Below are 16,516 nucleotides of genomic sequence, written 5' to 3' on the forward strand. Positions count from 1 at the left end.
TTGCTTAACGTACAAATTTATTGTGCTATATTTAGCGGACACCCCAAAAATAAAGTCCAAGAAATGGCCAAGCAAATGAATGATGCATGACGTCACAAAATCAACAGCCCTGCTAACCCGTGCAATTAACGCGAGCAATCGTTGCGCGGACTCGGTCACACTGCCAAACAAAGCGTGTGTGTAACGGCTTATTGTTTTCGTTTCAGATTTCTTTATTGTGTTTGTTTTGCATAAGCTAATGTTGTGTGCGTGAGAGTGAGCGTGTGAATTTGCATGTGTGTGAAGGTGTGTGGAAGCGTGCTAAATGTTGCGGGTGGACAACAAAAAAAGCCAAAATAAATAATCAAATGCGAACGGTGCAAATTCGTTGGGGCATATAGAACTTAGTTGAATTCATGTTTAATTCAAATTGCCAAATTCGAAAATGCACTGTCAGCACTTTGGGGGAATAATAAATCTATCAAGGGTTTCTTTTTGGTTTGGTGGTGTACTAATAATTTCAATTTAGTGTAATATTGTTTTTTTTTTTGGTTTTGCTGTAATTTACACAGACCTGGTGTTGTAGCCGAATTGTTATTGTTTGTTAAATGAATGCTTTTTTGGTTTTTGTTATTTTCAATATTGTAAGATGAATTGGTCAATTGGTCGCTCTTATCCGATGATCGGCGCTCAGAGTTTCCTGCAAAAGAAATTTGTTCAAGCCATGCAAAATGTTTGTTTTGTTTGTTTTTCTTTGTAGTGTGTGGTTTTTGTTTTTGTACTTATATCATACATAATATACATATACATAATAATTATAAATAAAATATAATTGTAGAAACTAAGAATTTTACTCGTAAGCTTTCAAATTGTTAAAGTGTCGTATTCTGTTTACTTAATTGAAAACAAAACTAATTGTGTCGCCTTCAACCCATGTCCCCTTTCCCCTTCTCTTTCCCTTTCACATTCTACATGTGTTTCGAATTGCGCTGCACACACATACATATTGTATGCATACTCGGGTGCGTATTTGTGTGTGTGTCGGTATTTATGTCGCACAAGTGGACAAATTGGTCAGCTGGAATTTACTGCAAGTGCTTGCGTTCTCTTGCTGTCTCGCTCACACAGCCATGAATGTGGCCTTGCGACTAACGTGCGTGTATGTGTGTATGTATGAAGAGAACAGCAACAGCAACAGCAGCAGCCTTGACCGAAAGCTGCAAAAATAAAACCAGACAGACACGCGGCGGCGTAGAGAGGGAAAGTAGGGGCCAAAAAAGTGTAGCCAGCTTTTTTGGCGCAACATCAAACGGAAACGGAGATGGAGACGGAGACGGAAACGAGCGCCATTTTTGCCGGCAGCGTATTTAATATGTTATGCAAGAAGCGAGAACGCAACAGCGAATGCGCCCCATCAATTGATGGCTTATCAAATGCAATGCAATGAAAGTAGTAGAAGAAGACCAACAACTAGAAGTAGTAGTAGTCGAACAACAACAGCAAGAGCAACAACAACAACATATGAATATATGAATGGGAGCACACGAAAACTCACCTGGGGTGCCGCCAATGCCACCAGAGCTGCCAAGGGCGCCGCCCCCTCCGTTGCCCGTTAGATTATCGTGGAGCATTATTCGCGAGTTGGTAAAAAACGGACGCAGCGATGGCTTCGGCGTCGAACCAATCGATATGCTATCCATGTCCGGCCCGGAATCGTCGCCCTCGCAGCATGACAGCGACTCCAGCTCCTGGAAGAGTGCGTCCAAATCGCGTTCGCCACGCAGCGCCGCCGTTCCACTGTGCGTCTCATCCTCTAGCTCCTCGCTCGCCTTGAAACGTTTCAGTAGCGCGACAATTTTCTGCTTGAAGTTGCGCTGTTGCAGCGAAATTGTCTGTGGAAAGCAAAAGAGTGCAGAATTAGTACAGTTTTTTCCAAGTATCATTAAAAGATATCAATGATGAATATAATTAAATCTGATTTCAGCCTAGTGCTTAGCCACCAAATTCAGTAACTCAACATTTTATAAAATCTGAGTTCTCTGAGTTTCGCATCCTTTTGCTTAAATCCTCTTTAAAAAGTTTCTCCTCCTTCTACTTCTTGATTGCTGACCATAAAAACTAAAACCATCTTCATTAAACATTTAACTCTAATCCCAAAGTTTTCAAAGTATTCAAATAATGTTTTTTATTTTGCCCATTTTCATTTAAAGATCGCCAAAGTTATGTTATGTTATACGACAGTTTTATCGAGTTTCGTTTATTGCCATAATTTTATACTAATTTAAAGCTGCTTTTAAGACTCTCATCTATTTTTAAAGCTCATTCTCACTACTTTTTACAGTCACAATATATAGCATTAAAAAGCTATAGGTCGTTGGGCAATCTTCAGGAATTCAACTGACAAAATTTATGCATCAGCGATGCTTTAAACAGAGAAAAATCGTCGGTCCGGCTGTCTGACTGTCGTTTTCTGTCTGCTGTCATTAAGCGAGTTTTTATCTACGGCAGACATTTAAATGATCCTGGCCATAAAGGCCTGGCAGGCACATTAATAAACAGCAGCAGCTACAGTCCCAGCAACAACAACAACAACAACAACGGCAATCATAATGCTGACAAGCAATGAAAACAAAAGCTTCAGGCTTAAATTACACCTGTGCTCGAAGGGGAGCTGCGTAGATTGTGGATGGGGGAACATGTGCTCCCCCTTTTGGGTTGGAAATTAGTCGCTTTGGCTTCTAATTGGCCTCGTTCTTAGTTCTTGTTCTTTAAATATTTATAAAAGCGCTTAAGAACTGATTCTCTTTTGTCTGTGTGTCTCTACATACGCCCAAGTTGTTGTCTTTGACGCATCGAAATATGAAATTGATTTTCTAATTATAAATGAAAAAGGTAAAAAGCCCATAAGTCAGAGACATATTCGTATGTGCGTCAGTCCTTTTGCTTTGCTCATCTATTGCCACCCCAATTATTCTAATTGGATCTATTATGGAGACGATTTGCGTTAACTTGCCAACGTCCAATGAACTTGATAAGTTAAATAGGTGTAGTTATAGTTGATGTACGATTTTCGCCTTATAAAAATAGGTTTTTAATCGAGTGGCTCACTCAAGTCTTGCTTTTTGTTCTTTTTTTGTGTTTACTAAATTTGGTTTGTGTGGTTTTTATAGCTTTGATATATAGTTGTTTATATGAACCGACAGACAGGCAGCAGGATTTGGCCTTAAGGCGACTTCAAGTAGTACTGAGTATCGGCTAGTCGCTTGGGTCTTCAGTTTTCCACTCTGAGTTTGCTTTTACTATGTTTGGTTTGTGTGGTATTTATTATCTTTGATATATAGTTGCGTATATGAACGGACAGACAGGCAGCAGGATTTGGCTGAGTCGGCTTCAAATAGTGATGAGTATCTCCTACTCGCCTGTGTCTTCAGTTTTACATTCTCAGTTTGATTTTACTAAATTTGGTTTGTCTGTTTTATGTAATCTTTGAGATATACAAACATAGTTCTTCATAAGGAGGGACAGACAGACAGCAGTATTTGGAAAAGTTGATTTCAAGTAGTACTGTGTATCCCCTAATCGCTTGGTTCTTCAGTTTTCCACTCTTAGTTTTCTTAAACTATATTTGGTTTGTCTATTTTGTATAGTCTTTAAAATATAGCTGTTCATATTAACGGACAGACAAACAGCAGGATTTGACCCTAAGAAGTACTGAGTATCTGCCAGTCTTCTGTGTCTTCAGTTTTCCACTCTTGACATTTTCGCAAATGCAATTTCTATTCAGTCACTCAGAAAGTCAGTCAATCAGTTATTCATTGAGCTGCGAGTGCAAAAAGCATTGCATACATCAAGGCGCTCGCAATTGCAATTGCAATGCGTGGGAGTTGCGTGAGTGTGTGTGTGTGTGTGTGTGTGTGTGTGGAGGTGTGTTCAATGCCTTCTACGATAATAACCGGGTAGTGTAGGATGTTGTGTGTGTAGCTTCAAAGGCAAATAGACACATTCAATTTCGTTAGTCCATATCACAGAAGAGGGAACGGAACGAACCTTTTGCTGATGTTATTTCTGTGCCTGGCATTCAAAAACCTTGGCAGCAGCGCCTTTTGCCTTGCGAAGGCCAAACACAAAACAATTGTCAACAAATGCGACAGCACATTCCTATAGCCAAATATCTGGTTATGTATCCACATATGTATATGCTATCGGTTATATTATGCTATTTAAGCTATTTCATGCGATTGTGCAAGTGAATACTCGAAATGTTTCTACTTTTTTTTTTCTGCTTTGCTTTGACGAGGAAATAATTGCAGTCGAGTGTCGCTATGTCTCTATTTATTGCGTCACCAACTAAACAATTTTTGAAAACAACAACAGACAACAATAGCCAAAAATATATAGAACATTTATAGTACATTGTATGTAGATATCTAGATATATTCATACGCTTGTATATCTAATGTAGAACATTGTCACACGCCAAAGCCTTTGATAATTGCAGTCAGGCGAAATGAGCGATCATAACAACTAGAAAGTCTTTTTTTTTTTTGCATTGGGTGACACAAAATAACTTGTTGCTAGCTAGACAATGTTTTTATAGAAAACAAACTAATTTAAGACCTGATCAATAAGCAGAAATTGCGAACCTTTTATGTGCATGTTCGCAAATAGGGAAAATATTTCAAAAAAGAGATTGTAATAAGCGGTTGAACTTCCTCAGATTGATTTATGGGCCTTAGTTGTTTGGACTGACAATCTAGTATAATTTGTAGTCTGGTATATTTTGAATATAGTACTAGTAGTAATATACCAATTAGAGCATTCGGTGTATTCGGTATATGTTCGCATATAGGGAAAATCTTTCAAGAAAAGAGATTGTAATAAACGGTTCAACTTCCTCAGATTGATTTATGGCTCTTAGTTGTTTGGACTGACTATCTATATCTATAATTTGTAGTCTGGTATATTTTGAATATAGTACTATATCAATATACCAATTAGAACATTCAGTCTATTTTAAGTATTTTTAAGGTACATATATTAATTTTCGAATCTTAGTGATGGTTGCTGACAATCTGGTATATTTTGAATGTAGCACCATATCAAAATACCAATTATAACATATGGTATATTTTGGTGGTATATTTAATATATTTTAAGAATAATACTGCACTGTTTAGCTTTTATTCAAATTGGTACACACTGGGCTGTATTTACATAAAGTTTTCTTCTCTATCGTTCGGGTTTTAAAATACTGTTGAGCAGTGTAATTTATATTTCATTTAATTAAGTTGCGGTAAAAAGTAAAGAGACAACCAGGTGTATAATCTACCGATATTTATATACGCATGCATAATTGTATTCGTGTTTAGATAGCTGGCTGGAATATTTGTTCTATAGCTCTCTGCCTAATCAGCCAACTAAAATAAAATAAAAAAAGAAAATTGAAACCTTTTTGAACCGCCCTTGACTGTGGCCATGTCAGAAATGACAAACAATTATTTGAAATTAGTAGGCGGTCGAAAAAGTGGGGCACACCTGCTGAGACTTACACAACAAACAGTTTTGTGGGAGAGAGAGAGAGAGGGAGTGACTGACGGACTGTTTTGATAATGACTGACTGACTAACTAACTGACGGACTGTCTGACTCACCCGACTGAACTTGGCGCGGGACGAACTCTTGTCTTTCATCTCGAACTCGCTGTCACTGTCGACGACGACGGGATGATGCTGATGCGGATGGTGTCCGACTATTGCGATATCCTCAATGCCCGATCTTTGCAGCTTGTTGCGATACTTGCGCATATCATGCTTGGCCGGGTTGTAATCGCGCTTCTGATCGTAGCCCGTTATGGCCAAATCGTTAGCCTCGTCGTTGAATTCACCCGAACTAAACTCGGCCTCCTCGTCCTCGTCCGAATACTCGGTGATGCGATCTGTGATGCGAGAAGAAGAAAGAGAGGAGAAAACAAACACACAAATTATCAAAATGTTACACTTTCATTTGGCACGTAGTATTCAAAACATACTGAATGACAAACTGTCTGTCTCGCTGTTTTTTTGGGAGTTGTTAACTGTTTTTGGTTTAGCTTGTTGTGCGACGTGACCGGCAGCTTCTTTTTGCGTTGTTGTTATTAAGTTTTGTTTTGATGTGAGACTGCAACTGCGTATTCCCAGTTTAATCACCAAAAAGTATAATAACAAAAAAAAAACACGCGCGCGCAAGTTGCTCTTTGTTTTCGTTGTTGCCGTTGAATTAATCACAAGATATCAGCCTCGCTCGTTTTGTGAATCGAGGTAGAATTATCGGCTCATCTCTTTCAACCTCTCGCTACGTATGTTGTTTGTTTGTGCTCTTCGGCTTTTCTGGTTCGTCGTGCGCTTCGTTGCACGCTCGCGAGTTAAATGAATGCGCTGTGCTGACGCTTCACACGTTTTGTGTTGACTGCGCCCGACAGCCGAGCCGGGCAGCGCAGCGACGGCGACGCAACAGCGACGCCAGCTGCGACAGCGACTGCAGCAACTGAGAGCGCCACTTTCTCAGCCGACATTGAGCGATGGTCGGACTAACAAACTAAGCAACGATGAGCTGGCCGCGCACCGGGGAAATTGCTTAAATCATAGCGAGAAATTGTTGAGCACTGCCGGGTAACAACAACGGGGCACTTGCGAGGGTCATTCAACAAGTGCGCAACAAGTCTATCGCAATTTTGTGCTATTTCAAAAATGGCGCATTGCTTCAAAACAATTCTTATCAGTATTGGCGCTAATTAAATTGATTAACAAAATAAAGAGCGGCGATCTTTTGTTTAGTAATTTTAATAGACAACTGACCCATCCTTAACCGATAACAAACACATTATCTATTACAGTAACTTACTGTAGTAATTTACTGTTTTAACGAAAAGTTCACAACTTAATGAACTGCCCTCGTTTCTGGTTGCGCGGGTGTCGGTCACACACACACACCAACTAACAACATATACACGTAAACGTACATAAGCATGTATTAACTACAGTCGATGTTCGATATCGGTAAACAAGTGTATAAAAGCTCTCACTGGGCTGCGGCTGCGACTGGGGAATGGGCGAAACAAATGCCGCTTATTAAAGTTATTTTTACGCATCGATTCAGTCAATTGACGACACACCGAATCATCGAGTCATCGATAGGCTGAGTTACATACATACATTTGTATATATACAAATCTACACGCACGTACAAGCACACACACACACACGTACGCACCCACACGCCACCCACCCATACATACATACACTTATTTACAAGCACGAGCTACGGCGGAGACAAACTTGAAAGCACTTGCACGAGCATTGCACTCTCTCTCACTCTCTCTCTTTTGCGCTCTCCTAGACACGCTCGCTTGCTGGCTCTCTCCCACGCTCTCTCTTTCGCTCTTGCTTGCTTTGACCATGGGGTAAAGGCTTTAAGCTCGGGCTGATTGGAATGCACAAAAAGAAGCAGCAGCAAGAGCTGCACAAGTCTGATTAGATTTTATGTCGTCGTCACCGCCGACGTCTGTGTGTTATTATTTATTGTCTACCGAGTAAAATGCGTTGATCTATGCCTTTGTCAATCTGTCCATCCATTCATCCATCTGTCCGCCTCGCTGTCTGTTTTGTTGATTTGTTTTGCTGTTGATTCGCCTTGCATGTCTCGCTGTCGTTATCATTTACACACTATTCCCATTCAGCCATTTACCGGCCGGCGACTAATAGAAACTACATTTTTTTTTTGGTTTTTCTCTTTTTGCTTTTTGGGCTGTCCATCGCGTGCCCCAGCAACAGTCGATTGTCTATGTGTGTGTGTGTGTGTGTGTGTGTGTGCGCGTGGATAAGTGTTACATTTGACAGTGTTAAATAAACAGTTAACTGATTAGAAAACGAGCATCCCCCCCCAAAGCGAAAGGGGAGAGCAGATAAATTTGTAAATATAATAAACCCTTAAAATAAATTGTTGGCTTTGAATGCGAAGGAATAGTGACAGCAAAAAAATATAAATTTGGACATATATAAGAAGAAGACTGTAGGTTCCCAAAAATATATGCAAATAAATAATGTTTATATATTTAACATATTATCAAGTATTAAATACTTAATATATCTTACTATTTTATTTAGTGTTTAGTATTTACTAAGAACGTGTATATTATACAACTTTATTTTATTATCATATTAAATCAAGTATTAATATTTTTTAGTATTTTGTGTAGTATTTATTAAGAATCTGTATATTATACAACTTTATTTTATTATAATATTTAATCCAGTAATAAATACATGATATATTTTAGTATTTTATGTAGTATTTAGTATTTATTAAGAATTTGTATATTATACAACTTTATTTTATTTATTTTATTATCATATTAAATCAAGTATTAATACTTAATATATTTTAGTATTTTATGTAGTATTTAGTATTTATTAAGAATCTGTATATTATACAGCTATGTAAATTAAGAAAACAGCTATAAAAATATATTAATGGAAAAAGTTGTACAGGTAAAGTAGAAGTTATCCTATGTTGTCTATAAAAAGGAGTCTGCAGATCTTGTAACATAATAATAATCTAATAATAAAGCAGCATTACTTCTCCTGCTAACTAAATTATCATTCAATTATTTCCTACATACATCCAGCTTATGTTTTTCGTAATTCTTTCTCGTTTCAGGGTATCTTCCAGTCGAGTTCTCTGCAATCTGCACTCGAAACTTGACTGCTCATTACAATGCATTGTAATGCTCAACAATTGGCATGTCAACGATCAACAGCGATCTAAAGACTCCACTTCAAGTGGCTGCCAAGTGAAGTGGAGCAGCTGTAGAGTGTAGAATGCAGACCAAAAAGACGAGGGGATTGAGACTGGAATAGGGGGGATTGTGCACTGCATCTGCACTGCAATTATATTGTCTTTATCTCCATGGCAATTGCCAGCTTTAATGACAATATAATGCGTCTTTACATTTCCCACTCTGTTTTCTCTCCCTCAGTTTCTAGCTAATCCCCTCTTTTACTTTATTTGCGAGCAGTTGAGCGTCTGCCAATTCCCAGTGCAGTGCCTAGTGCTCTCTCTGTGTGTGTGTGTGTGTGTTTATTAATTAAATTTCCACGAATGCGCGCAAATTTCACCTCAATCCACAAATGTTGTCTCCGTCCGTGAAAAAAGTGCGAATGTAAATGGCAGACAAAGTGTTGCCAAGAGCGAAGCAATCTCAATGATTAGCTGGCTACGTGTCATGGGCAAAACCCCATCCTCCCCCTGCGGAAAAACCACATGTCCGCCGCCCCTTAAGCATCAGTTTTCCCCCGCCTCCCAAACAACAAACGAGCAGCACACGCGGAGCGATCTCGCCCACGCGTTCGTTCTACGCGGCGTATGAGTAATGAAAGCGTAAAAAAGCGTATTGAAAAGCGGCGAACGACATTGATTTAATGTTCAATGTTTATATACACAAACACGCTCACACACACACAAATTGTGGCTGGACTATCGTTGTGTTGTGGAGGGGTGGCTGTGGCCAAGATATAAACAGATAAACAACAGCAAAGAACAGAAGAGAACAGACATCTCCTCTCAACAAAAGTAGCACACGAAAAAGTAGTATAATTATACCCGGTAAACCACAAGGTAGAAGGCTATATTAAGCTAGAAGAAAACAGCTTTTATACAAGTAAATAAATTATATTAGATAAGTATTTTCCATAAGCGTGAGCAAAGTCGACACAAGACAACTATAACAATATTTTTGTCTGTCTCTCTGTCCATCTATATAATCAGTTGTATATCAAGGACTAGAAATGGTGTAGAGACAAAACTTGTTGACAATATAGTGTAGTAAGTTATTTATAAATTGAGTTTGTTTTAGAATACAAATGCAGCTCTTATAGGAGGTTTTGTAAATACCTAACAAATTTGATATTGTATTCCTTATATTATTTTCCCTCCGTCTGTCTGTCTGTCCATCTATATAATCAACTATATATCGAGTCCTAGAAAAGCTATAGAGACTAAACTTGTTGGCATTCTAGAGTAGAAAATGCTACGCAAATTGAGTTTGTTTTACAATACTAAAGCGTCTCTTTGATAAGGTTTTTGTAAATACCATTTCATCTAAAAAATTAGATATTACATAATTTTTCTTTTAATTAATCAAACTCTAATGTTCTTTTCTTTATAATCTGATTTTGTGAGGTTCAGCTGTAAAATTTCTTTTGCTATTATTATTAATACGCCTCCTTAATGCAAAGAAAAATAAGCATAAATTTCTTGTATAGCTACCGGGTATATCTTAGTCGACTACACACAACCTGTAGCCCGCTTACTTGTATTGCTTTGACCTTGGACAGCAGCACAAATGGGCCGATGCCCATTAGATGACACCCCAAGGCATCAACAAAGCGCTGTAGCAAGAAGAGGAACGAAGGAGGAGAGGAGAGGAGAGGAGAGGTGAAGCAGAGACGAAGGCGGCCCATTGAAAGTGAACAATAATAAGGCGCCCTAGCAACTGCTCGACATAATTTACGCATTTTGCCATTAAACACTCGAGAGCAAGACTGCGACTGAGGCTGAGAGCAGAGGAGAATGAGAGCAGAGCAGAGCTGTAGACGTTGCAGGCAGGAGGCGACGTCGTCGTCGTCATCATCATCATCCCAGCTCAAGAGGCAGCCTCATACGGCAGCAGAGCAAAATATAGCACAGCACCTGGCTGTCATATTTCTGCTCATCTTTTCGTCCTTTTTGCTATACAATATAGTATATTGTATGTATTTGTGCTTATCTCTGTTGCACAAGGACAAATGACTTAATTCCTGTCACTGTCAGCAGCAGCAGCAAAAGCAGCAGTAAAAACTACAAATTACAATGGCAGGCATCATTCAGTCACTCACTCAGTCCACACTGCGTATGAGTAATGTGGCTCGCACCCAAGGATTCATTTAAATAACGAGCACTTTGCTAGCACAGTTTCTTTTTAAATATTCACTCTCATTAGGAGAAAATTATCTATAATTTGCTACAAAAGAATTCATTGGGAATTTGCCACATAAGTTTTCCTAATATTCTGCAATTATTAACACAAAGTTTATGAATTCGCAATTTCTCAATGGAATCAAGGCCAAAATTCGTAGCAAATATTTAATTGATTATGTGCTTTTGATCTTCGATAAATGATTGAGCTAATTCTGTAAACACTTTAAGCGATTCAACAGTTTGGCTAACTTATACACAAACTGCAAAACATTTAGCTATTAGAATTTTTATTCCCCTAGAAGGGTAGAAGGGTCTTATATAACTTTGATCTCGGAGCTCAAAGAGCTATAAGTTTATGACATCGCTTGTTATATCAATATACCAAGTATACATTTTGGTATATTGTAGGTATATAAAGCTTATTGATATCACTTGCCTTATATATAAGTACAGATAAATCTGTAAAGCAAGTAATATCAAAAAACTTTGTATACCTACAATATACCAAAGTGTATACTTGGTATATTGACATAACAAACGTATTTTTAAGTTTCTTGACATTACTTGCTGTATCAATATACCAAGTATACATTTGTGTATATTTCAGTATTTTCTAGGTATTTTAATTTTTCTGACATCGCTTGCTTCATCAATATACTAAGTATACATATCGGTATATTCCAGTATTTTTAAGATATATTACGTGTTTTGACACCTCTTGCTATATCAATATACCAAGTACACATTTTGATATATTGTAGTTATATTAAGTTCCTCCACATTACTTGCTGTATCAATACCAAGTATATATTTCGGTATATTTTTATATTATTTAGGTATAATTTACGTTTTTAACATCGCTTGTCATATCATCATACCAAGCACACATTTCGGTATATTTCAGTATTTTCTATGTATTTTTTGACACCCCTTGCTACATTAATATACCAAGTATACATTTCGGTATATTTTAGTACTTCATAAGTACATTTATTTGGTATACTTTAATAATAAAACCGAACTCTTTTGCTTTTATTGAGAATAGCTTTGTTATTTTCATGTTTGCATAAGAAAAGTTAAAGAAAATCGATTTAAATGAGCAATTAATATCAGCAAAGAGTTGATGTAATTTTGGTAGATTTCTTTCCTTTTCTAAGCTCTATAGATAGCTTTCAATTAGCTCGTGAAATTCTTCGTTTCATTTAATTGATGCCATTTTCTGACAGTCCTAATAAAGACACTAATTTGACTTAATTCGCTTATGCTTAATGGATTATTCGGGCATTGTTTTTTAGGCTGCCACACTTGGGGGCATATACTTTATAACAAAGGCAAAGTGGCAAAGAAGGAGGCGCAGGCAAAGCTTAAAAACGCCATCCACAGGAGTGGCTAACAAATGACACTGGGCATTAGGTCTCTGGGGATGTGACTCTCGTCTCTCGTTTCTCTATCGTCTCGTTCTCATTTTTGCCAGAGGGTCGGATTCTCAGATCTGGGCGTGGTGCTGTCAGCATTCAACAAGCGAAGGTAAGAAAATCGATAGCGACAAGCGGGCGAAGGGCAGAGGGGGGGTTAAAAAAGGCAAAAAGGTTGCCTCGAAATTCTCAAATTCATTTTGCAAATTAGAAAGCGAGCAGAGAACCGGGAGAGCGTAATTCAAGCCCTGTCACTGCCTGTCTGTGGCTAATGGAACAGTTGCACTTCAACCAACATCCAGAGGTTCAAGTGCTGACCCTGAGACCCCCCTCATCGCCTGTCTTCCCCTCTCCCCTTTGACCTCGACGAAGTTAGTGCAATTTTGTTACAGTTTTTGGGCTTGTTGCCAACTGGGGAAAAGGCGACGGCAGGCGTTATGCTCAGGCCTCAGTCGGCGAGCACTTTCAGCGATTGCCAATTGCAAGGACGCTGCAACATGTCCCCAAAAAAAGTGAGTCGAGAAGGGGAAGGGAAGGGAAGGGAAAGTGGTGGCATGTATTGGCCTTTACCTTGCTTGTTGTCGCATATTATTTGCATTACTTGGCATTGGCCAAGTTTAGTGTGCTGCTCAACAGTTTCGACACCTTGAATAGTTCGCTTGCCCCATGCATGTGGCCTGGAGCATGTTGCAACAAGCAGCAGCAGCAACCTTGTCACAGCTGTCGCACAGAAAAGCCGCTTGCTTCATGATTTTCTCTCTCTCTCTCTCTGTGCCTATTTTCATAATTGAATTTTCCCACCATTCTTCTCTGCTCTTGGTTGAGTGGTTAAAGTGGCTTAGAGCGTCGAGAGGAGGTCGAGGGAGTTTTTTTTTTGTCGTTCAGTATGGTTTGGCGGTTGGGTGGCTGAGTGCTTGCGGATTCGCCTGCGGTTTCTGGGCCCCAAAAATAGCACAAATTATTTTCAATTCAAATAGAAATAAGAAAGTTGAACGAGGAGTTGACTCGACTGGGAAATACTTGCTGCACTAAGGGCTGGAAAGCATTTCTATTCCATGTAATGAAGAAATGAATTCTAATTACGAAATGACCTAGTTTATTAATCCGTCGCAATAAAGCCCTTAGATATAACTTATACAAAATTGAGGTGTTGAAAACAAGTAAGAAAGCTGCTTCACATTTTGAATAAAACAAAACAGTGTGGTATTATGTTTAAAATATACCAAATAATATACCGCACAAATACTCAAACAAAACCAAATTCCATGTTCGAAATATACCATCGGCTTGAAAATATACCAGCTTATCAGCAAAAGCAGCTAAAACGCAAGAAATAAATATACAAAATTATTTCTTAAACAACTTCAACATTTTTGTCCGATCGCAACCAAATTCTCAAAAATCATAAATAATTTAATTATTAATGGATATACTATGTGTATAAGACTTGAGACTCATTTTAGATGCAACTTCACTAAAAATATAAAGCTATTTCCTTTTCTCAGATCTCAACAAAATTAATATGATCTGTAGAATTACTATCTCAACGAACTACAAAAAGCTCTTTTAAAGTTCTGCCAGAGATTCAAAACAATCTTAAAATTAAAGTTTTTCTACATCAAAGTATATCAACATTAGTCAAACATTATTAATTAAAATGTAGTCATAATTTCACTGATCAAACTAAAAAATAAATGACCCCAATTAGTCACTAATAGGGGCATTTATTTTATGACCTAATAGTTGTCGATTGCCACAAAGTTATTATACACTTTAGTTCGCTTTAAGTGTGTCGGGTATAAAAAGAAATTCCCAAACACATTTCAAATGCTGCGGTGGCTGTTGCCATGTGGCACAATCCGGGCAAATGCTTATTACATGTTGCAAGTGCCGCAGAGCGAAGCACATACAATATTATTGACGTCAGCGTCGAACGTTTCACAAGCAATTATCATAAACATCAAGCTAAATTGGTAACATCTTGGGGCAACAAATGAGTAGCAACAACTCCCACTCCCACTCCCAATTCTCGCACTCTCAGCTCTTCAGCTGCCTGACTAGACCAGTCAAGTTTTATCTTGCAACTCACCTGCCAGCAGCACGCTGTTGTTGTTCTTATTGTCATGATCAACTGGAATGGAGGAGACGCGTTCGGCACGCAGACAGGCAACAACTGTGCCGGGTCTGCCATTCTTTCCGGATGCTGTCAGCTCAATGATCATGTCCATTGACTTTTGGAGCACTGCATCCATGCGTATGATGCCCTCGGCCAGCGTCTTGTAGCCCAAAATGGTGCGCGATTTGTATTTCTTGCGGCGTTGCAGCAAAATCACCAGTCTAGAAAGTAGTGAAATGTGTACTCCGATTGTCGCTAGTTTCCTTTTCGTTAGCCTTACCTATTGCCATCTCTCTTGATAAAGTGCGGATACTGCAGACTAAAGTGCAAGTCCAGCTCCGTCTCAGTTAGCGGAATCAACGCCAGATTCGTGCCGATTCCTGCATTACCTACATTTCCGGGTGTGCCAATCAAGTTGGAGCCACCGCCAATCACATTGGCTAGCGGAGAGTTGCCCTGCATGCTGCTCTCTCGACTGGAGGCCGCCGAGGTGAGAGCACTGCCATTAATGGGTATCTCGTGGCTGCGCAACGTGCGCTTCGAGCTCTGCATCTTCACCGCCAGCGAGAGCGATGTTGTGTCTCCTGGCAGAGGTGTCAGTATCGACAGACGCGTTATTGTCAATGAGCAGAGTCTGCAAAAGAGAAGATCGAGTAAAATTATTAATATAAACTTCTTTTATATAAATGATTAATACAATTTGAAATACAAGTTAGAGAGATAAGTTAGAGATGGAGAACTATCGATAGTTTGCGCCATCGATAGTGATTGATAGTTTCCATAAACTATCGACGATATCAAGGAAAATCTATCGTTGATAGTTGTCGATAGTGCAGTACAAGCAAATTATTTAATTAGTTTTTTATAATAATCCATTTTTGTTTAAAGTATGAGACTATGAAATTGGTTTTCCAATCTTTATTTGAAAATAATAAATAATTATTATTCAAATAATATGAATTTGTTTTGTAGGTTAACTTTAACTACTATTTATATATTTATTTCAACCAATATCTAAATAATAAATAAAGTCTAGAATTTAATAGACCACTTTTTTCTTATTTTTAAGAGGTCTAATGTGTAAATAAATTATCTAACATAAAATCAAAGAACACATTTTGAAGATTGAAAAACACTTAACAAATAAAGTGATCATAATCAATATTTAGCTTAAGTTTGAATAATAAAAAAACAACAGTTCTCCAATAAAGTGATTATAAAATGTAGAAGTATTTTGTAAATATAAATAAACTGACTTATATGAAGTAATGCTAATACTAACAATATACATAGGTCAAGGTTCTAACTACTTATCAAAATTACCCAATTGCAATCTTGGCAATCTCAAAAGTTAAATGTAGAATCGTCTTATCTTATCAACATCAAGTTTTATTGCCGCCATTTCATAATGAATCTTGCAAATTTGAAGCGTTGCCAGATAGTCGAAAATAAAGTATCGAACTGCAGTATTTAAATACTGCAACGATTACTCAAAACTTTCTATGCCAGCGATAATTCGACTTAAACTAGTCGAAAATCACCGAAAGTGAAAGGAAAAGAAAGAAAGAATTGCAATGCTGCAAATTTCATGGCAAGATTTTTGCATTCGAAATGCTGCAATAGAAAGGCGAAACAAATGTAAAGTGCAAAGTGAAAAATCAAATGCTTTTGCCGATTTTAATGAACTGCGTTGCCTGCCTGCCTGCCAAGCGGAGGAAACAATAAAATATTTATTGCTCGAGAGTTCATTGAAAATGTGGCCAACGGAAATTGGCTTTCGAATTGGCCAGAAAACAAAGGCAAAACTCAACTCAAAACTTGACAAGACATTCATGATGATGACGACGATGATGATGAGTTGTTGATGGTCAGCACATTTTTTGTTTTTTGTGTGTGCGCAGATATTGTGCAATATGCAAACAACAGTCAGAGATACTGTATGAATGTATAAAAATAAATTATTTCCTGATTAATTATGCCCCGTAATGCGCCACAAAGAAAGGAAGAAAGAAGAG

The 16,516-nt window shown here is 38.1% G+C and overlaps 1 protein-coding gene across 3 annotated transcripts in view; it reads right to left on the reverse strand.

The window, feature by feature from the left end:
- The window catches only part of LOC133839137 (phosphofurin acidic cluster sorting protein 2), a 42,252-nt gene that overhangs the window by 3,220 nt on the left and 22,516 nt on the right, over positions 1 to 16,516 (reverse strand). The window contains exons 2-6 of one of the 3 annotated variants that reach the window (XM_062270483.1): positions 14,782 to 15,135; positions 14,475 to 14,722; positions 5,630 to 5,913; positions 1,535 to 1,871; positions 554 to 679 (exon numbers count right to left, since the gene is read on the reverse strand). In XM_062270483.1, coding sequence (XP_062126467.1) covers positions 554 to 679; positions 1,535 to 1,871; positions 5,630 to 5,913; positions 14,475 to 14,722; positions 14,782 to 15,135 — 1,349 coding nt within the window. Of the gene's footprint in view, positions 1 to 553; positions 680 to 1,534; positions 1,872 to 5,629; positions 5,914 to 6,006; positions 6,330 to 14,474; positions 14,723 to 14,781; positions 15,136 to 16,516 lie in introns of those variants that run through there. The other 2 variants (XM_062270484.1, XM_062270485.1) reach the window with 2 other exon arrangements.

This window comes from Drosophila sulfurigaster, chromosome 2R (assembly GCF_023558435.1).
Source record: "Drosophila sulfurigaster albostrigata strain 15112-1811.04 chromosome 2R, ASM2355843v2, whole genome shotgun sequence".
NCBI classification, from domain to species: domain Eukaryota; kingdom Metazoa; phylum Arthropoda; class Insecta; order Diptera; family Drosophilidae; genus Drosophila; species Drosophila sulfurigaster.